The 22,795-nt window shown below is 41.9% G+C and overlaps 1 protein-coding gene across 2 annotated transcripts in view; it reads left to right on the forward strand.

Annotated features, from left to right (window-relative positions):
• The window catches only part of NRP1 (neuropilin 1), a 136,348-nt gene that overhangs the window by 88,920 nt on the left and 24,633 nt on the right, over window positions 1–22,795 (forward strand). For both annotated transcript variants that reach the window (XM_080810995.1, XM_080810996.1), the window contains exons 7-10: window positions 6,778–6,933; window positions 10,379–10,523; window positions 17,249–17,580; window positions 22,035–22,179. In XM_080810995.1, coding sequence (XP_080667121.1) covers window positions 6,778–6,933; window positions 10,379–10,523; window positions 17,249–17,580; window positions 22,035–22,179 — 778 coding nt within the window. The remainder of the gene's footprint in view (window positions 1–6,777; window positions 6,934–10,378; window positions 10,524–17,248; window positions 17,581–22,034; window positions 22,180–22,795) is intronic.

The following is a 22,795-nucleotide window of genomic DNA, read 5'->3' on the forward strand; positions in this document are numbered from 1 at the left end:
GAACTCTGTCATTGGCTATAAAGTGATTATATTCCAGTTGGTAACTCTACAAAGTCCAAGAGGTTAAGGAACGCAAGGATCAGATGCTTGAATTAAGCCCACAGATCCTAGAACAGCACTGGTGTTCAAGTGCTCAGGCTCTATCAGAAAACATGTGTGTTATCTAAGGAAATGAGACAATTGCTTAAAAATATTTTCTTTAGCTTAGAGTATCTAGTGATGAATTAAACAGCTTTGAGTCATCAGAGATGCTCTAAAAAAAAAAATCCGACATGCTCCCCCCGCTTCAAAATATTTTTCCTGTTTTTAATCAGACCTCAATCCTTTGTCCTGTATTTTTTCAGGCTCTTGTCTTGACCTGCTTTGGGAATGTTAAGAGCTGGTAAACGCTCCCTGCCCAATGCTAGCTCAATGGGAAGTATTTTATTGAGCAAGACAGATTTTCATTTTAGAAATGAGGCTTTCCACATTATGACATTACCAATAGCTGGTTATGTATTATTACAGAAAGCCACGATATTCATTTCATGGCTCGGAGGCTGCATGCTGGTGTTTAACCAGCAGTTCGCAGAGGTTTGCTACATGATTAACTACACAATGTTGAAACGTGCGCTTTGTCCTCAAATGATTCCCAGTAGAAAGTGTGCCTCTCCTGGCTTCTCTTTATCTGGGGAATGTGTTTCCTGTCATTACTAAGACAATGCCATGGCCGTAAAGAGCATGTGGATTATACACATAGACATCTTCCAACAAAGAGCGAGTTGGGATCGTGGTCAAGGTCCATGCCATGGTGGGGAGGCCCTCACCCCACAGGAGCGGCTAGGACCTCATCCCTGGCCCCCCAGAAGCAGGTGAGGACCGCTGTTTTCTTCTACGAGTGTGCCTCTCCCCAAACCCAAGATGAAAGTTGGGCTTTCCTCTTCTGTATCTGCTGTCTAGCAATCTGCTGTCTCCTTGGGGGTGGAGCACAGTGAAAGTGAGACGTGGGTAGGCATTCTAGCAGCAGTGTTAGAATTTTATATTTGCATTGGAAACAGGATATGGTATTGGGTCACTTCTGCTGATGGGGCTACATAAGCTAACTCAGAGAGTGGCCGTGAGAGCTCAAAAGGAGTGTGCTGACTTCTATAAAATAGTCTACATTCGACCAGATAAGTACCAGATGTTTATGTTCGTCACACACACAGAGTGAAACATTTGACGATTTTAGCAAGTGCATTGATGCACGGCTCCGTACATCCCCCGCCTCCCATCCTCACACCCCCTCACCATCACCCTTAATGTTAAACAGAAGTGCATCAAACTCAGATGTGAAATCACATCCATCTTCCAATTAAAAATAAAGCAGCTGTGAAATAATGATATTCTTTCAAAATGAGAAGATAGTGATTGGAACAGAGCTGATTGGATTTAGGGAAAGCAGGTTACTTAATTATGGTTATTGTGTGTCTGAGTTTTTATGGAAAGAAAGGAAGTATTGTTCAGGACGATGAACCCTCCAAAACACAGAGGGGTGGCATTATGTAAAACCATTCTGGGGTTGTAGCTTTGTCTTTCCAGCTGCCTGTCTTGGGTCTCCAATCTTGTCTATTATGATGTGAGGTTGGTGAGAGCTCATCATAATTCAAAAAGCTAACCCACCAAGAGGATGGCCAGTGGCTGATTTTGAATAGTCTTCATGAAAACTAATTATGTTGGCTTGAAAATGACCAGAGAATACTCTTAAAAGAGCAATACACTTCTTTAAAAAAAATAAACAAATAAAAACGAAGAGCGATACACTTCTTGACAAATAAGGGCTACAGCGGTGAGGGAAACACAGTAAGTTGTTTAGGGTCCATTTATTTCTTTCATTCATATCCTCCTGCTTCCCTCTGTACTTCCTGCTCCTTCTTCTCACCAGAACGTTCTTTGCTTTTTGTGCCATTTGCCAACTTCTACTGTGTATCCTCCAACACCTGTCTTAGACATCAGAGTCCACTGCAAAATGTCTGCAGTGCCCCAACTTCCACGTGTCTGCGTAAAACGTTGACTCCTTCCTCTGAGCAGTGCCCCATTCTGTCATCGTGTGTGTGTGCATGTTTCTCACACCCATACTGCTCTTTTGTCCTCACCACTTACTGTAGAACTTAGAGGAGAAGAGGTATATGAAGTGTCCACTGAGTGAATGTCAATTAAGTTGAATAAAAATGTTCACGGGTAGTGGACCAATCAAACAGATTATGCAAAAGCCTCGCTGTGGAATATAATCCGAAGCCATTGGAAAATACTTTGGATATGAAAATCTAGCCATCCAACTAAACAAAAAGCAAGTTCTCAAACCTAGAGGTAATAGAACCTCATTTTGCTAATGACAAAACATACATACAGCATCCACATGTATTTTGCATAGGAAAGAATATTCTGGAAGGCTCTTATCGGTGACTATTTCCTAATGTTGGTCTCACGGAGATTCTATTTTCTTCTTTAATCTTTTCTGCCTCTTATACATTTTCACTAGGCAGCTATTACTTTTCTCTATCAAAAAACAGACACTGCCTAGAAGAAATCACAAAATTCTGGATGGAAGTAGAACAAAAACACAGCATGATAAGTTCAGCGGTAGAGATGCGGTGAGCCATGCACCAAGCATCCCCAGGGGGAAGAAGGGACTTCGAGTTCTGCCTACCAGACCAGGAAGAGGGAAAAGTCATTTGTAGTCAGAAAAGAGGAAAAGGTTATTTTAGGTCAAGAGAACTTCATGTGGCAAGGCAGGGAAACAGAAGGGCTTATCTTGTGTGAGGAATAACAAATAATTTAATGTGGCTAGAAGGTGCAGTTGGAGAGCAGGTGGGACTCAGAAGGTCAACGGAGGCCAATGTCATGATTAGCAGAGCCGACTTCACTGGTGAGAGGAGTGTTTAACACCCAGGCTCTAGGCAGTAAGGCCTTCTGGGTCTCCTGACACGACGCGGGAAGTGTGAGCAGCAGGGCTTCTGAGGCTGATGGTGATGCATCTCTGCCAAAGCCGAACGCCGTGAGGGCATTCCTCGAAGATACCTAGGGAGAAGAGACTTGAAAGAACTTTGCTGGTGCTGCCGGGGAGAGCTCCCACGGTGCTAGGGAGGCTGTGTCTTGTTAGAGTTCTGGGTACCATCCGGTTTTAATTGCAAAAGTTCAGGCCCCAGCCCTAATCATCTGGGAGGTTGTCATTCATCCTTGCTAAACCCAGTGGCAGTAATGTGAGGAAGAAAAATGAAATGAAATTTCAAGTATCCCAGTGTGGGATAAATAAGAGAATCTGCAGAGTTTTAAAGCACAGCAGGAAATTTTATGCAATTACAAGGGGAGGTTGCCAATGCATTTCATTGCTGTTGAGAAAAGAAAATAGTGTTTTCTTTTTTTACAAGGGATTCATGCATATGTTTTGGGGCCTTTCTATCTGGGACGCTGGCCATCTCCCACGTTGGATACCTGGTTAATTCCTGTCAGTTACTCCCTCCTTTAAAGTCCATTGTTTCTAATGCCTAGGATTTTTCTAGTTGACAATCAATTAACTACTTTTCTACCTGGTAACCAAATTTTACCCTAAAAACAAAATTTAAAAATTAGCAGAAGGGACAGCCCTGGGATGAAGTTCTAGAGTTATTTCAAATCAGCCTGAGCTGAATATGCACTCTTGGGGATTTAATCATTTCCAAACTGAAGAGCCATTTGTAAGTTTGACAGGAAGAGTTTATTTAAATAGCTCTGCTTCATGCTCCCTTGGACGTCAAGATTTTAAGGGCCCTTCAGCTTGAAAGTGGATATGGCATTGGGCATGACTCAATGGATAGTCAGTAAAGCACTAAGTGTTCTGAGAGCATTTGAAAACAGTTGAAATTGTGGAGGGCAACCAAGTCCAGAGTACCTATTAACTTTCAGACTGCAGCATTAGGAAATCAAGAGAGTTTTTGCAGCAACTTAAAATCCCCTGATTATTTGTCTAAAATAGAGTTAGATTTAGGGTTCCCAGATAACATACAGAATGTCCAGTTAAATTTGAGTTTCAAGTAAACGAATGACCAGCTCTTAGTATGCCCCAAGATTGCACAGGAATACATGTATGAAAAAGAGGTGTTGTTCCTCTGAAATTCAAATTTAATGGAACAGACTCTATTTTTATTTGCTAAATCCAGCAAACGTGGACTGCCTCCCTTTTTTGAAATTTGTGTACAAATTCATACAAAGTCTTACGGCTACTGAAAAAAATTCAAATTTCAGTTAATGAGTAGAGGCACTTGGTAAAAATGTGTGGGGTCAATATTTATTTGTTAAATTAAGATTAAAGCATCTACTATTATTATCCTAATAGTATTTCTATTCAAATAATTCTAAATAATATATTCATATATATAAATAATAATAATAAATTCAAATATTCTAATCAAATAATTTCTATTCAAGCCTTCCTCTTTTTTCCTCTTAAATCTGGCAAAAGCCCAAGCATAAACTTTGTATCTTTAAAATCAAGTAAATGAAATAAGGACAGTTTTACATTGAATGGTGCTCCCTTCCTTTCCAGATGAAATCTCCTATTGTTGAATTGTGTAACTTCAAGTTGGCTTTTATGGGCTGGTGATATAGCTGTTTTTCCTGGATGTAACTTTTTGTTCAGTTTTTGAAGTGAATTGGCAACATGTTGATTTAACTACTCCAATGGCCTTCAGGAAAAAGCAATTCATGAAAGACAATAGTCATTCTTCATGAGGCTGACTGTACATAAAATGGAAATTCTTTAGGTGTTCATGGCCTATAGGACCAGAGGGTTAATTGGAATTTTGTTTTCTGAAAATTGAGTTGTCAGGCAGTACGTAGAAAACAGGATTCAGAAGTGCTGGAGGTGGGTAGGGGGTGTGTTTGGGGTTTTTTGTTTTTGTTTTTTTGGCTTTTGTTGCTGTTCTCGTTGGAAAATGACATTCTCTTACCTCTTAATAATGAAAGTGCTGTTGAAACATCTTGTTAATGTTGAGTAGTTGTAATGTGCAGTTACTTTCTGTGTCCTTTAAAAAGTATTTGCCGTATGCTTCGGTATCATTTCTTTAAAGTATCTGCATTATACACAAATAAAATAGGCAGAAGGTATAATAAATAGAGGGAAACAATTTTAAGCAAAAAATCAAATGTATCCTTAAGAAGAAATTAAATATATTTTGAATGTATAGAAACTAGTAATGATTTTTGTTTTAAGATTATTCTTGGTTACTAATGATGGAAATAAGAAAAGAATAAGAAAGAAAAAAAAAACTATAGTTGACCCTTGAACAACCTGGGTTTGAGCTGTGAGGGTACACTAGTAAGTGGATTTTTTTATAGGATGATACTGTAAGTGGATGTCCTTATCATTGCCTTAATAACATTTTCTCTTCTGTAGCTCACTTTATTTTAAGAATATAGAATATAATATGTACATAAAATGTGTCTTGATCCATCATTTATGTTATCTGTGAGGTTTCTGGTCAACAGTAGACTATAAGTTGTTGAGTTTTGGGGGAGTCAGAAGTTATGCGCTGAGTTTCGACTATGTGGCAGGTTGGCACTCCTAACTCCCCGCATTGTTCAAGGGTCGACTGTGTTTTACTTTACTGGAAACATGGAATCATTGGAAGTCAGAGATGAAAGGGGCCTTCTGGGTTATCTCGTCCAACTCCTTTATTTAACAAATGAAGATTGGAATCCTAAAGACGAAGTGACTTGCCCAAGGCCTCCCCGCTAGCCAGTAGCAGAACCAATCCAAGACTCCTGAGTGCCCGAAGCTTAGATCTTTGTCCTGCCCACTCATGTCACAGGGTCACAGGAGCAACCCAAGCCACTGCACATCTCTGGCAGGAAATCATGGACCTTGAGGCTTTGGTCACCCTCTGTCATCACTGCTGCGATGCCCTCCAAGCAGCCCAACCTTCAGGGGTATGAGACAGGCTAGTGAGAGACAAAAACCAGGCTCTGGTGTTGAGGAACTTCTCCCTTGGAGACTTACAGTCAGAGCTCACCAGCCCCAGACATTGTCACATGGAGGCATCAGTCCTGCCCAGATGATGCCTTGGGATCCACCTGCCTCTGGGGCTGAACTGCAAGAAAGGCCGTGGGAAGACAGGGGGAAGGCAGAGATTTAAAGATGAAACAAAAATCCTTACTCTACCTTCCTTGTCTCCCCTCCATTCCAGATTACACATCTCTGGCCCATTTTCCAAACCACAACCCTCAACGGTGGTGTCAGAGTTGTATCATATCTGTCTGCAATTTGTTTGTGAGGGGGGCAGACACTGCCGAGTGTAATGGGAGCCCATTAGACCCGAGCTCTAGTCCAAGCCTCTCCAGAGTCCAATGTGCGAATTAATCTTGTCTTGATTTTCTAATTGTAAAATGACATATATTACTGTGTTCTTTGAAAAGTATTTTTATTTTGTAAAAGATTGTATTTGTTTATTTGAGAGAGAGAGAGAGAGCACAAGCAAGGGGAGAGGGAGAAACAGGCTCCCTGCTGAACAGAGAACCTGACATGGGGCTGGATCCCACACCCTGGGATCATGACCTGAGCCAAAGACCAATGCTTAACTGAATGAGCCACCCAGGCGCCCCATACCTGTGCCTTCCTTTAGAAGGAATGGAATGGGGAAGTTAGGGATTGTTGATGCCAGGTGGAATTGGGCTTATTGCTCTCAGGTGGATGAAAACTACACTGTGGAACCCACAGGAAAAGACATTTCCGGTCATGGTGGTGCAGGGTGATGGACTGACCACGCTTGTATTGTTTTGCAGGTAGACTTGGGTCTTCTGCGCTTTGTCACAGCTGTTGGGACACAGGGAGCCATTTCAAAGGAAACCAAGAAGAAATATTACGTCAAGACTTACAGAATAGACATTAGCTCCAATGGGGAAGACTGGATCACCATAAAAGAAGGAAGTAAACCTGTCGTAAGTGTGACTGCCGCTCCCCCCATCCCCCACCACCAATTGAGTCTTTGAAATGGATGATCAATTTTTACTTGTTTGTTTGGGAGCTTTCTGTCTGGCCTGGTTTAGTTTTGGATTGATTTAAAACGAAAAGTGCAATTAGAGGTTTATATCTGACCAAGGGGGTCTCATGTTCCCAGATCCAGAAGCCAAGAGGAAATTATACAGATGTTTCCAAGAAAAGTCAATACCAGCCAAATTAAGTGTCAGCCTCAAGAATCACTTTAAACCTCTCATGGGATATGGACTGTGCATGGGATAAGCACTGTCCTCTTACAGCCTTAGGTGCATTGTTTTGTTTGGTTTCCCTATGTTTCTTCCTTCTCTTTCATAGACTCCTTTCTTTCTCTCAGTAATGGGCTGGTTTTAGAAAACTCCTTTTCACCTACCCTCTGTGGCTCACAAACTAATTTACAAGTGCGTTTGGCTGCTACTGTGAGAATGAACCGAAGGAAAGGCAGTTCACAGTGTTCTCTCAGATCACGCAAACGACAAGACGCTACCTCCTCACTGCCCTTAACCAAAGAAGCCACACCAGCGGGTCTCGCCCTGGGTGCCCTGCCCTAACTCATTTGGAACTGACATACTCTTCTCAGTCTGTCTGTTTATTTGAAGTTTCGCTTGCTCTGATTGACTAATCAAAAGATTTCTGAGAACTCATATTCACTGTCTCCCTCAAATTAAAAGCTTTCCCTGAAACCAAGTAAAATGCATGGCATTGATAAGGATAGTAGCAAAGATCCAGGTAACTTGAAATTCTGAGTTTGGGAAGAGGCCAATTAATGTGTCTTTGTCTCTCTTTTGAGCATACGTGGCCTGGTTTTTTCCTCCTGGGTCTGGAGCTAAGAAAAGCCTCCTGAGTGTGAAGATAATTCCCTTTGATTAGCTGCGAAGCCCCAACTCTTATTGAGGGCAGACAGGATGAAAGTAGATATATAGACAGCTGCCCTGTGGGAGGAAACTTCTATGGACAGCAAGTTCAAGGCCACTGTCTAGCCCTGGAGGACACGGAACCAATCCTCCATCTGGGGACGAGAAACCCTCACAGCCAATGCTTTTGAAGCTTTAGCAAGTAAATTTTGACCCTAAGTTTCATGACTTATTCTTGAAATATTTTTTGGAAGACGTGACTTAGTTTCAAACAAACAAACAAACAAACAAAATGCTGATGCCAAGGACATACCAACAAACAAAAGAATCCAGAGAGAGTGAGGAGAACTGACCTCAGGCCTCCAGGTCATTTCTTTAAAACATGAAGGCTGTTTCTCTGACATGTCCTCGTTAGGTGTTGGCCATCAGTTGTCTACATGGCCCAGACACCATGACGGGGACGTGTCGGGGAGCACCCACAAGGTCTGAGGGGGTGTCTGACAATGCACAGAGCGAGGCCCACAATCCAGAGCATCCTGGGATGCAGAAGGCTCTTCTAAAGTGGGAGGCAGATGGATTAAAGAAGGTTAAAGAAGGATTCAGCAAAGATAAGGGTTTGGCATCCTTCTGAGCACATTCATTGAAGCTAAATGCAATCCGAACCTCTGCCTGGAGTCTCCTTATGGACCCTCCTTTCCCTGTTCTGTGGGGCCTCTCTGATGCTGGCCTCCACATCGTCCCCGCCTTCTTCAGGGAGAGTTGGTCGTAGCTCGTCAAGAGCAGCCTTCAACCAACAACTCCAGTCATCCTCTTAATGTTGAATGGAATGTCTGCACTTACACGGTTTTCAGCAAACATAAAGTTCCCCCAGTGTGAGCCAGAGTTCACCCCTCCAACCTATGCTGGAGCAGGCAACCCTTTCAACTGACTGCCGGCCTCTCCCTGAAGAGGACTTGTTGACCCTTCAAGCATTACGGCTGGGGACTCTACTCCCTCCGGCAACTACCCATTATTCTTTGTCACACAAAAATGCTCCCATACAGATTGTTTCCCAGAGAGATTTGCTGAAGTAGGACGGAAATCTAAAGGCCATCACAGGCCAGGATAAATTATGATATTAAACCATCTCTGGAGAGAGATCAGGCTAACAGCCAACTTTCTAAAGCATTTGACCACCTTCCGTCATGCAGGCCACTTAAGCTAAATGAAGCAAAAACATTATCCCGACTTTCAGAAGTCTTTTCTCCCAGGGTTAAGAACAAGCCCTGGGAAACTGTAGTCCTCCTCTGAGAACTTACCTGGAAAGGTGGGGAGGAATCCCCAGGCATCTGAAGGGACCCAGTGACATCCAAGGGACACATCCTGACAGGAATATGGCATGGCCAGGCTGTATGATAAGCAGAACGCTAGCCCCTTTTACCTTTCTGTGGGCTCTCCCCAGAGCAGAGCTGAAGTAAATGCCAGAGAAGTGGAGGTTTCCAGCTCCTCTAGAGGGAGGTCTAGTGCCGGAGTGTCCCAGCAAGGCAGACAGTCTCCACTCCTCAGAGATCTTGCTGGAGAGTGGAGCTGTGGCACCGCGCCTGGGTAGCGTGGCCCTAACAGGTCCTTGTGGGGAACTCGTTCATGACTGGCAATGACTACTACATTTGCAGTTACCGGTCTCCTCCTTTCCTAGAATAAAATGACTCATGTTTAAAACTCGAGGCAGAGGTCCTGGAAAAGCTGATTTCTAGTTGCGTATCATTTATAATTCGGTTTTGATTTTGACCACTAAAACGTGATTTGAAAAAAAGATATAAGTTATTACTTAACATCAAGGATAAGATTTTCCATCAAGAAATGGAGTTAAAAGGGGGAAGCTACTTGCCCAAGTGCTGTAGCTGGGAGCATAACCTAGAATTTTCCAAAAGCTGGACCCTATACTGAACTCCAAAAGTACTCCTTCCGGGGGGTTCCTGGGAAAGTAAATTGGTGTGAGTTCCCGTGAAATGTCTATAGAGTATTCTGTAGGTACTTATGATAGAGTTAATAATCTCCAACTTTTTTGGATGATAGCATGTAGCCTTTAATAAATGTTACCTTTGAGGGGTGCCTGGGTTGTTCAGTCATTGTGTCTGCCTTCAGCTCAGGGCCCTGAGATCAAGCCCCACATCAGGATCCCTGCTCGGTGGGAAACCTGCTTCTCCCTCTCCCCCACTCCCCCAGCTTGTGTTCACTCTCCTGCTGTGTCTCTGTATGTCAAATAAATAAATAAATAATTTTTTAAAAGTGTTACCTTTGAATAGTGCTTTTGGAGGTTCTAGGCTCTCAGAAAATTGAATAGATGATTTTAGGGCAACATTCTGTATTACACGTGATTTTTTCTGGTTGCTATCATTTGAAAAAATAACAGGACAAGTTTTTAATGCCGCCTCAACCTTGATAGCCAGTGCTGAAGTTATAAATAATTTTATAGGCATCTGCAAAAACGTATTTTTGTATTGTCTTAAATCTAAAGAGTCTGTTGTTAAAGGGGCTTTTTTCTTTTTCTGTCTAGATCTTTCAGGGAAACACCAACCCCACAGACGTTGTGTTTGGAGTTTTCCCTAAACCACTAATAACTCGATTTGTCCGAATCAGACCTGCGACTTGGGAAACTGGCATATCGATGAGGTTTGAAGTTTATGGCTGTAAGATCACAGGTAAGGTCCAGCTGGAAGGCTGCCTCGTTTTGACTTATGGGAACTTTTAAATATAGGCAGAGTTATCTCACACAAATGAGGTCATGTTTATTTGGTGGTTAAGAGTATGTCCTCCAGATTTAGACAGATCTGACTGTACCCCTGACAGATGTGTTTGTGCCCCTCGCTGGCTTATTTGGGGAGGGAACCGACTGTCTTTCAAAGCCTTTGTTATCTCGCCTAGGAAACAGTCATGACAGCAGACCCGTGCAAGGTTGTTGGGATAATGGATTAGAACGTGGGTCTAAAGCACTCAGCACAGCCTAGTGCAGGTGTTTGCCACTGGACGGCAAGCTCCATGAAGACAAGCACTGAGCTTCTGTCCCCGGGTCCTGGGTGCACAGCCCACGGACAGGTGCTCGGTAGATCTACAATTAAAAATTATTACATGACATGCTGCTCTCTGTCACTTTCTCTTTCTATTTTTGAAGGCTACTGGAGGCTGTGTCAGCCAAGATCAAGGAGGGGTTTACCTCCTTTTCCTACTAACTCCCCTGACAAATCTGGGTCTGGGTATCTGGCCATTGTTTGTGGAACGCATATACTAATGTTAGAAATCGATCTGTCAAGATCTCTAGTTTTTTTGTTTCTTCTGACATGAATAGGACTTTAAAAGTTTCTGTTAAATTGATGTAAGTAGAGGGATTCTACCCACTGGAGAGATGAAGAAGACTCAGTCTGGAGGCATTAAGTGACTGAAAAGGTAGGCCAGGCAGGGCAGAGCAGAGAATAAAAGAACCGTCACATCTATTACTCTCCTTGTATTCCTGTGGCAATCAGTACACTCATGACTTGTCCACTGACTTTCCTGTGCGACCCTGCTGTATTCTGTAGTGAATAGCGGTCACACCAGAATTCCTTTCCATTGAAGTAAATACATTGCAAAGTGTCATTAAAAAAAAAAAAAAAGCAATACAATGTAACCTTCAAAGTAAGATTAAAAGTTAAACAGAATCAGTAACTGATTCATCAAAATGTCATTAAAGGTGAATAACTTTTAAAAATCTTTGGACTATCTTTTAATATTATGTTAGGGTATTTACTTTCTACTTCCATGAATGCCAGCACTGTTGCTTCTATTTTTATCCTCTTTGCCATAGTTATGTTTAAAGAAGGAAAACAAATTTTTGAAGTGGGGGGAACACCCACCTGGGCAGTTTTCAATGAAATTACAAGGCATTTGGAGAAAAGCACCATGAGAAAAAAACTAAGGAGAAAAAAACTATACTAGTTTAGAGGAGAGTCCATTTTGGAAAGTAAAAACTAACATCTGATTTCTTACCAAAATTGTATTTATTTCCTCCCAGAGACAGACTTATTTGTTTTAAGATCGCAGACTTAGAAAGTTCAAGGCCTTGGAGGCAGGAATTAGGCGGAGAGGTTTGGAGAAAGAAGGAACATTGAAAAGTTAGATTTAATCTTGGCTTTATTTTTGATCAGCGGTTACGTGAGGAAAAGTTCTAGGTAATTTTCAGATCATTACAAATTTGAGAAACTACCCATAAATTCATAGGAACAAGGTCATTTGAGGTCAGGGTGGAAATTTCCGTCACTATACCAAAAAAAAAAGTAGGAGAAGTAACTTGGTGACTCCAAACGTATTGGTCCGAACTCAGACTCCCGAGGTTCTCCTTTTAGCTAAATAAAACATTCACTTAAACTTGAACTGCTCTTTTCCATTTTCACAAGGATTTCCGTGAGAGTTCATTCTAGGCATGTGAGTCTTCACATGGGAAGAAGGTGAATAACTTATTGGATTTTTGAAATAAAAATGTCACATGACTTAATGTTACATGTTAAAGGACTAGTTCAGTGACCTATTTATTTAAACATTGGTGTCTGCAACAGCATATCCTTATTTTCACACATATTTTATTTTGCAATTATTTAAGGAGCTGTTTGTTTCCCCCAAAAGATACTGTTTTAGGCTCAGAGTGCTAATCTCTTTATCATGGCCCCTGACATATTTTAGATACTCCTGGCTAGTACAGTAGCTACAGTTTCTAAATAATGGATGGGTTTTGGAGAAGGCAATGTGTTATAATGACAATCACGTGAACAGAAAGTGTGCAGACATCTACCCAGGCCTCACTCTGGACTGTCCACCTGGTGAATGTGTGACCATGGGCAAGACATTTCCTCTCTCTGACCTCCATTTCCTGGTCAGTAAGACAGACTTTAATTCAGCTGTCATGAAGATTAAACTGAAAGAATATAACACACTTGGCTTAGAGTAAGTGCTCACTAAATTGTACCCCGTGAATGAGAGAGGGCATGGTGTTCCATGAACAGGTCCTAGAACAGGCCTCAGCAAGCAGAGTCTCTGAGGAGACAATGATATCAGTGTTTTCTTCTCAGTTGCCAGAAACAGATAGTTTTCATCTCTCAGAGGCCACAGTCCTCTCAGAGTGGAGACTGATGCGGGAGAAACAAGGCTTCAGCATTCTTGCTGGATTAGAAGACCCGTGAAAGCAGGGTCCACGCTTCCTTTATTTTCTATTGTGTCATGTATGCCTGGACCATAACAAGTGCTCAATGCATTTATTTTTATTAATTAATTAATTAATTACCTAATGAATTAATTCCTGGATGACTTTCAGTTCTATCCACAAACAAATGACTGAATTTCAAAATATCACCCTCTCCTCTTGGTTTGGCAAATCCTAACCCAAATTGGATTAAAACAAACAAAAACTATTGAATTAAAAGTTACCTCATGAATACATCACTTGACTTCCAAAGTCTCTGGAGCCCTCAAGTTTTCACCTAACTTTTATATTCAGAAATTCTTTTTTAAAAAAATATAATAATCCAAAAAAATTCAGAGTATACAGTAGGTGTCATCCCAGAAAGATATAAAGAAAAGAAGATTGGGGCAAACCATTCTGCTTTGTAGGTGATTGACAAAGGAGCATTTTCATTATTTTGACAAAGCAGACTTCATCGTTTGGGCAAATATGGATATTGAGGAAAATAACCTTGGAGAGTTACGGCTTGAAGTATCAGAACATACTGCAAATTCTGTTAACTTGTGTTTGTTAACCAGAAGTCTCTTAACTGGCATTTCTGCACATATCCATGTGTTCCTCTGTTAGCCAAAGTTTGCAAGGATGACTTCAGGCACCACAATACCTCCTGAGTCATCATGGGAAGATTAAACTATGCTCATTCAGTTTCACCCATTAAATGCACCGATCTCCTTCTCCTCCTTGGAAACTGAGTATTTGATTTACCAGTACATCTCAGTGTTCCTGTTAAAACTGAGTACAGAGATTTTACTCTAAAATAATATCAATGAAAAGAACTACCTTAATTCCCCACCACAGAACTCATCTCTCCCTTCCATCTGAAATTGCTTTTAACCCCGCACAACCCCCCACAGGGTTGCCAAGTAAAGTACAGAATGTCCGGTTAAATTTGATGTAGGTAAGTGACGAGTCATTTTTTAGTACAAGTATATCCCATGCAGTATTGGGGACATACTTGCACTAAAAATCACTCATTATTTTAAATTCTAATTTGGTTTGCCATCCTGCTTCTTGTTTTGTTATTTTTGATTGTTTGTTTGCTAAATGTGGCAATCCTTCCAAAGGATTTGACATGTAGCCACACACATCTGAGCCAGCCAACTCTGGAAGAATAGAAGTAGATGTTAGCATCTCATTCAGACTTTGAATGGTTAATATAATTTTTCTCCTAATCATTGCTAAAAGTGAGTCAAATAATTTTTAGTCAAGGGCAAATCAAGGTGTTTCTTCATTGTTCTTTTTGGGTAAGGCAGACTTACAGAAGGGATGAGTAACTAACTGTACTGTGGATATGTTGGCTGAAGGGGGCTGGGCATCACATGGTTTGTGGGTGTGTAAAAAGCACCCTAGCCAAGTCTGCATTAGAGAAAGCGTGTTTAATCTGGTGAAGGTTGTGCTCTCCTTACAATATTCAGGTTAATTGTGTTTTTCTCCAGATGGTCACATCTGGTACTTATTACCAGCTAAACATTTTCTTTATAAAGGCTGATTTTGAATCAGTCAGGTGTGACCACAGTGACCAAAAATGTGACTTCTATTTTTAGCACTACAGTTTTATAGACCCTCAGTAAAATACTTCTTACAATTTTTTTTTTTCATCCCCATTGAGTTTGTTCTGGGTTTCCAGATCCCAGCTTGGAGCAAATACTGTGACTGAATTATAGGAGGGAGCGCTTAACAAAAAATGACAGCTGCCTTTATTGTGTTAATAAGTTGATTCATTCAACAAATATTTGTTAAGCAAATACCATAGAGAAACCCAGCTTGAGGAGTCATAGAAAATTTTTAGATATGGTGTGATTCATGTCTCCAAAAAACTTAAAATCTGGTGAGGGATAGTGGCACTCCAGGAGTAGAATATGGTCATCTGCATAGTAGAAATGCAGATCAAGGGCTAATAAGAAGTCTCAGAAAAGGAGAACCACACCTAGTTGGAAAGATGGGGAAAATTGTAGCATTCAAAAACGGTTCAAGATTTTTAGTGGTTTAGATAGTGGGAAGGGCAGGATAATGGGGACTTTCAAGCTGAGGGAAAGGTACAGAATGAGAGAAAGCTTCCCTCCTTCTCACCACGATAAGGAAGTGCTTTATTTCACCTGCCTCTAGCAAAAAGGGGTAAATGAGGAAGGCTTTGCAAAGCCATGATCTGGAAAGCCTGGCAGGCTTGGTTGACAGTACATGCATAATTCTTGGTTGAGCCGGGACTGAACGCTTGGATAAAGAAATGACATGACCCGAAATGTACAACTCATGTGGAAAGTATCTGAGTAATTCATTCTTAAGGGCAGCTAACATGGACACAGTTTAATTGCATTAAATATATGCCTCTCGGTTAAGATGGTTATATTTTTAAGCTGAATTTTAATTATATTATGCAAAATTGAGTATTTCAAAGAAAAATAGGTTATCGTTCTTATGGATGTCCTTGAAAGGAGAATGATTGATCAGTTTGTTATTAAGTCACCAATCAATTAATCAATGATTGATACTCTCCTTATGCTCAGAAGCTATTTGGGCCGCTGTAGAAGATATAGAAAGAACTGATGCTGTTCCTTGCCTTCGAGGAATTTCTAATCTAGCTGTGGATACAAGATGACCAGTCTTAAAAACAAGGAAAGAACAGTTTAATGCAAAACTCTGTGCTACTTCTCGCATGGGCCATCATATTTCTGAGGAGGGAGACTACAGAATAAAGGCTAGAGTAGTTGGGGAAGTTTTCATGAAGAGTCTGAGGATGGCTTCTAAGGTTTTAGTGGACCTTACTTCTGTCTGCAGGAGGACAAGAAGCAGCAGGAACATTTTGATCAAAAGCAATGATGGGGATTAGAGAAGAAAATGGATTAGCTGGAATATACTGTCAGTAAGAGGAAATAAAATTAGATAAACAGTGTGAAACCAAAATAAAGGTCTCAAAAGCTGGATAGAGACTTTTTATATGGTCCTATAAATAGTAGAAAGCCATAGAAACTTTCTAAAACTCTTATTATTGTGGTAAATATGCATTACATAAAATTTACCATTTTAAGTGTACAATTGAGGTGTGTCATGTACAATCACAGTCCTGCGCAACCATCACCACCATCCAGCTCCAGAGCTTTTCATTATCCCAGACTAAAACCGTGTACCTGTTAAATTCTACCTCCCTATTCTCACCTCCTACCAGCTCCTGGCAAACACCACTCTACTTCCTCTCTTTATGTATTTGACTATTCTAGGTACCTCATATTTGTCCTTTTGTGTATGGCTTATTTTAATTAGCGATGGAAGATTTTTGAGCATAAGAATGATATTGCAGAAAAATGTTTAGGAAAAATGAATCGGCAGTTATGGGTGATGTAAATTCACAGCTGGGGTCTGACAAGACAGCCAGACCATTTAGCACCTTGGCCCGGAGGGTGCAGACCAGGATGATGCTGAAGGAAATGGGGACCACAAGGCTGGGCCAACAGACTTCTTTTTCATTTTCTTTTTCTTTTCTTCTTCTTCTTCTTTTTTTTTTTTTTTTTTTTTTTTAGCAAAACCGTGACAGGTTTACATAGCAGAACAGGAATGCAAAAATGTAAGATAGGGGTAGACAAGATGACTAAGCAGGAACTAGCTGGTTGGTGGTTCCACTGGTTAAAACACAGTTTGGTAAAGGGATTCAGCATCAAGGGAAAAGGACCGTTTGGGTTTGGACACGGTACATTTGAGATAACAATGGATATTTGTGTGGAAAGCTCCTAATGCAGTTAGAACAAGGCGTGGTCAGGACAGCGTCCTGCTGTTGAAATTACTGATTTCACATCTCCCACCTGTCATAAACTGAACCTCTGTTGGGCAGGGCCTATACTAGATCTGGGAATAAGTTCTGGATACCAAAGAGACTGGAACATCAAAACTTTGACATTAAACTTGGAAGAACTCAGAAAGGGGGACATGTATGTCCTTATGGAAGATTTTCTTATCTGGAATGTGGGTCTGGGAGGGGAGTTCTGCAAGTGTAGGAGAAAAGTTTGAGGGAGGGAAAGCTCTGGTTTAATGTCAAACGATGCAGAGACTTAAACATGTGTATGAACGGATAGAGACAATGGGCGATTCAATCTGTGGTATTTTCTTTCTAAGCATGGAGGCTTGTAGAAAACCATCTCATGTCATCTATTTCATTCCACCCTCTAGATTACCCTTGCTCCGGCATGTTGGGTATGGTGTCTGGACTTATCTCGGACTCCCAGATCACAGCATCAAACCAAGGGGAGAGAAACTGGATGCCTGAAAATATTCGTCTGGTAACCAGTCGCTCAGGCTGGGCACTGCCACCTGCACCCCACCCATACATAAACGAGTGGCTCCAGGTGGATCTGGGGGAAGAGAAGATTGTGAGGGGCATCATCATTCAGGGGGGGAAGCACCGGGAGAACAAAGTGTTCATGAGGAAATTCAAAATTGGATACAGCAACAATGGCTCAGACTGGAAAATGATCATGGATGACAGCAAGCGCAAAGCTAAGGTGAGGTCCAGGGACTGGGGACGAAGTCCTTTCTTGAGTCGTTGACCTAGGTCCAGGACCTTCTGCATTTTCCCGAAGAAGTACGACTTCGTATTTCTTTTAAGCCGTGACATCAGTGGAGATGTTTGATGGTGTCCATAAGACCCCCATTCTAGGGAAGCCGGAAATGAGGTGCTGAACATGGTTTCTGAGAGCAACACAGGATAGCATTGCTGGTCACCATTCCTTCCTTAGGGAACAGCAGAAAGCTCAGCACTCAGGAGACAGGGCGGCCCAGAGGCTGGGGGCCTGGGGGTTGACAGGGCAACCCAGTGGAAACTCAGAATCTCTCTGCAGATCCTCATCTGTTAGCAACCCCTGCCCCCATCCCTTTCCCCTTCTCTCACCCTTCCCTCATTTAAATGTTTTTTGGGTTTTTGTTGTTGTTGTTGTTGTTTACTTTTTAATTGTGGTGAAAGACACATAACATGAAATTTACCATCTTAGCCTTTTCAGCTGTACAGGTCAGTGGTGTTAAGTACATTCATATTGTTTTGCAAGCCATCTCCAGAACTTAGTCATCTTGCAAAACTGAAACTCTAGACCCACCGAGCAATAGCTCCCATGTCCTGACCCCCATCTCCTGGCAACCACCATTCCATTTTCTATCTATGAATTTGGCTTCTCTAGGAGCCTCACATAACTGGGATCATACAATATTTGAACTTTCATGACTGTCTTATTTTCCTTAGCACAACGTCCTAGCATTGTGGCAGGATTCCTTTTTTCTTTTCTTTTTTTTTTTCCAAGCTGAACAATATTCTCTTGTATGCATGTACCACACTTTGTGCATCCATTCATCCACCAACGGACCCTATCATTGCTTCTCCCTTTTGGCTTTTGTGAATCATGCTTCTGTACGTTTTTAGTACATTGGAACCTTTTAAAATATGGTTGGTTCTTGACCCAGTGGAAAGGGAGATATTCCAACATTCCCCACAGATCTTCTTTAGGAATTATGTTTTAGTTGGACTGATGGTCAAACTTATTTGCATATCCTGAGCCCACAACACCAACCAGGAGAGGACACCCAAGAGTATGCTGGGGGACCCGATAGCTGGTTTGAGGATGAAATAAGTAACAAGCCACAGCCCATCCATTCTGTCTGCACCGTGGGAATGGTATTCAGCCAACAACACACCCAACACAATTGGCTTTCCATGCCTGCTTTGCCCAAGACCCACTCCTTTTGTGAAAAGATCTGAGCCCATTGGCGGGAATGTTATCCTTGCTCCCATTCTAAGCAAGCGTGGGAATATGGCTTGATAAAAGTGACTCAGGCCAAGGGTGTTGCAAGCAGGAGACAAAAGCCCACCAGCACCGCCAGCTCCCCCTCTGTCCATATGTGAGGCTCTGCAGAGACCTCCTGTCCCCCACGGGCTGTGACCAGCACGAGTGTGGTGGGCCACCAACAGCCATGATGCAGTCAGAAATGTAAGAATTTCTCTCCCATCTCACCCCGGCTTCACTTGTGGTTTCCAAAATATTTCCACTTTCTTTGTTTGTTTTTGTTTTTTTTTTAAATCTACATGCAGCTACTCTTACGTTCATTCTTATGTTCATTTCATTTCCCCCTTTTATGTCTGGCCCTCTCATTTTGGTAAAAGAAAAAGTAAAATAAACATCAGACACTGGCGTTCCCCTAAGAGCCAATCTCTTCGGAGGAGTGGTGAGCCTTCTGACTTGGTCACCAAGTGAGAGACTGCCACACATCGGCAGCGTCCTGGAGCCAATGCTGTTGTGACGAGTTTGTTCTTCACACGAGGGTTCCACGAGAGAAAGAAAACCAAGTGCCTTATGCTTTGGATAAGATGCCTCGTCGCGTCTGCAATTAAGTCCAGAGCTAAAGCTATCGCTCTGGGGTAGTACTTTGCTTACAGAATTCCACCCTAAGCCAGAACACAGTTTTCAATTCCAACCAAAAAACTCCGTTCATGAGTATGTGAGATTTTTCTCCTCAAATATTATTTTATCCGTCATTATCGTCTTCCTGTGATATCTAAAACCACAAAAACATCTAAATTATTTACATAGAGCCCAATTTGCGACTCCTAGTATGTCCCTCTCCTGACATAAAATCTTTAAGATGCAAAAGGGCTCAGGTAAAACCTTCAGTTTAGGAGCATACCTATTACTGAATTGTATGACGATATTTAACATATTATATTTAACGTATATAGCAATAACGTATATAACGATATTTAACGTATTATATTTAAGCTTACAAATGAAGGTTACCTGCGTAGAATGCCAGGTATCTTTTATGTAATACTAGAGTGAGCACGGTGTTTATGAATGAAACAGGACTTTGAAGGATTGAAAAGACCTGCTTCTCACTTCCTACCCTCCAGTAGCACATAATGGACAAGGTATATCAGAGTCTCTGCATTAACTAGACTTCTCAGGAGCAGAGAGGGGATCTAAGGCCCCAGAGCCCTTTTCTTCTAAAACATGATTAGTAAAAGGACGCAAAGATACTTCACAAACAGCCTAATGTTAACAAATTTAGCCCGGTTCCATATGGCTCTTCACCGCTAATACTCTTCCCAGCTCATTGCCGTCAGCTTTTATAATGTTTTTACATTGTGCTAATTCTTGATTCGAGTTAAAATGAGAAGAGCCCAGATTCCATAACTCTAAGTGCTTTTCTCCTGTGATTGTTGGAGCTTTGTTAACATCAACAGAACAGGCATGTGTAGCAATGTTGTTTTCATCATAATTATACCTCGCTGACGACACTTAATTGGGCCTAACAATAACGTATGTCAGATTCTCAGTGACTGGAAGCCAACTGTGTTCCATCAAGAGTGCAGAACCCCAATTGTGAATTTACTATTATTTACGTGAAAGGGAGAAGCGGGGCTATGTTAACCATGTCCTTTTAGATTCCTGGAGGCTTTTCTGAACTGGAAAAGGGTGCTTAATTTCCTTCTAGAACTCAGAGAACCTCCAGTCATGTCACAGCCACCCAGTCGTTCTCTCTTCTCTTACGTGTGTGCCCCCTTTAGCCCTGGTATTTCTCCTGCTGAATGATCACATCTTTTGTTGGTTTGGAACATCTTGACCCAGCCATCGGGTATAGTCCCTGCTCCTGACTGACATGGCCTGGGGCTGGCCCTCCACTCAATCTGATCTGCTAGGTTTGGTAGTCCAAACTGCAATACATTTAAGGAAGCATTAAGAAAACTAAATACGTTGCCTTGGTTATAGACCTCAGTTTCCTGAATTTAATGAGATTAGACTAGATCCTTTCTAAGGGCACCAGTCAAGACTATGTAGGTTTGAATCCTGGTTCTGACACTTATTATACATTTAGCCATGGGCACAGTACTCGACTTCTCTGTGCCTTACCTGTAAGCTGGGCGTAATGATAGAACCTACCTCATGGAGTTGTCCTGAAGATTAAATGAATTCTTCTATTTCAAGCACTTAGAACAATGCCTTGCACCTGTAAATATTGTGCAATGTTTGAGGCGTATAATAAGACACTCTTAATGATAAGGTGGTTTGATTTTCCTAATCCCCCTTCCCCACCTCCCACCCTGGACAGGATTAAGAATGATGTTGAGAGAAGAGGACGTAAGAAGTCTTATCTGTTTCTTGCAAAAGTTATTGTTCCAACTTCTTATGATTCCACTCAAGGATTTTGACCTTCCTGTCTGTGTAAAAAGGGAACTAAAATAATCAAGTCACCGCACGGGCCATGGGCGGCCTGGCTCCGGAAGAAGGCCACAGCGTCTTCAAGTTAGGAATGTACTTCATTTACACTGCAGTTCAGCCCGCCCTTAGGACCTCACTCCAAGGTCAGGACCCTTGTTACCTTCCTGAGATGAGAAGGTCTTTTACATACAAATGCCTCCCTCCCACGGGTGGTACTGCTTCAGTAAATAGCAATTTCAGTGGGTTGGAATAACCCCAGTTCCTGACTAGATAGCGTTTGCATGACATTAAATTTAATATCTCCGACTTCAGGAGTTTAATCCCTTCTATGGGTCTTCGCAAAACTAGGACCTGCTCCTTTAAGAGGATGTAACGGGAGTCGTTGTTGGAAATGTGCTGTCTATTACAGCAAAATGGCAGCTTCCCTTCCTGAGTTGTCTTCCTCCACCTCAAGGAAGTGGTGGAAGTGTCACAGGCACATCAGCATGTCATTGAAAACGTGTCTCATTAAATCCTCAGCTTCTGGGATAGCCTCCATGTGTGCTCCGAAGTTTCTGAGAAATGACACCTGTCACTTCTGGGAGAAGGTTTAATTGTTGGCTTTTTTTCCACTTCCTCATTTGTAAAAGAGGTGTCGGCCATTTATGAAGCGGTGGGATGGAGTCTATTTCTCTGCCTTATTAAGAGTCCTGAAGGGGGGACTTTTCTGCCGAAAGGGAGGTTTTATCAGTAATGGCGTTTCTCACACTTCACAGTCTTTTGAAGGCAACAACAACTACGATACACCTGAGCTGCGGACGTTTCCACCTCTTTCCACACGATTCATCAGGATCTACCCTGAGAGAGCCACTCATGGAGGACTAGGGCTGCGGATGGAGCTGCTGGGCTGTGAACTGGAAGGTAATTACAATTCCCAGAGTCTCTTCTAGTTCCCCAGTTTTTAAATTTCTTTCTTCATGCATTTATGCCCCTGAGGGTACTGCTGCAAATGGCTAGTTTTTCCCCCGGGTGATCCTGCCTCTGGGTCTGCCAGTCCGGGAGGCTCAACATTTCAGCACACTCCACGCAACACAGTGCCTTGTTTTGGTTGTTCGCAGAACTCTCCTCAGGTTCTGTGAGTTGCCTCCTTTGACTTTTTAAAAAAATATTTATTCAGATGAAATTCACATAATAGGAAATTGATCATTTTTAAGTGAACAATTCAGGGGCATTTAATACATTCACAATTATTTATGCAACCAAGACATTGTTCTATCTAGTTCCAAGATACTCCCATCACTCCAAAGTAAACTCCCCCACCCATTAGGCAGTTTGCCCTCGACGCCTGGAAACCACCAGTTCTTTTGACTTTTTCAGTCTCGTTCAGCCATCTATGTCTGATTCAAGTTTCTGTCTGGTGGTAACGACCATCACATCCTAGTGGGAAGGGGCATTTGGCAGACTGAAATAGCAGCATTACCCTGAATGAATTTCTCAGACTGCTGCAGAGAAACAAAACTTTACATGAGATAATATG

The sequence above is a fragment of the Martes martes genome (genome assembly GCF_963455335.1).
Source record: "Martes martes genome assembly, chromosome: 8".
NCBI lineage: Eukaryota > Metazoa > Chordata > Mammalia > Carnivora > Mustelidae > Martes > Martes martes.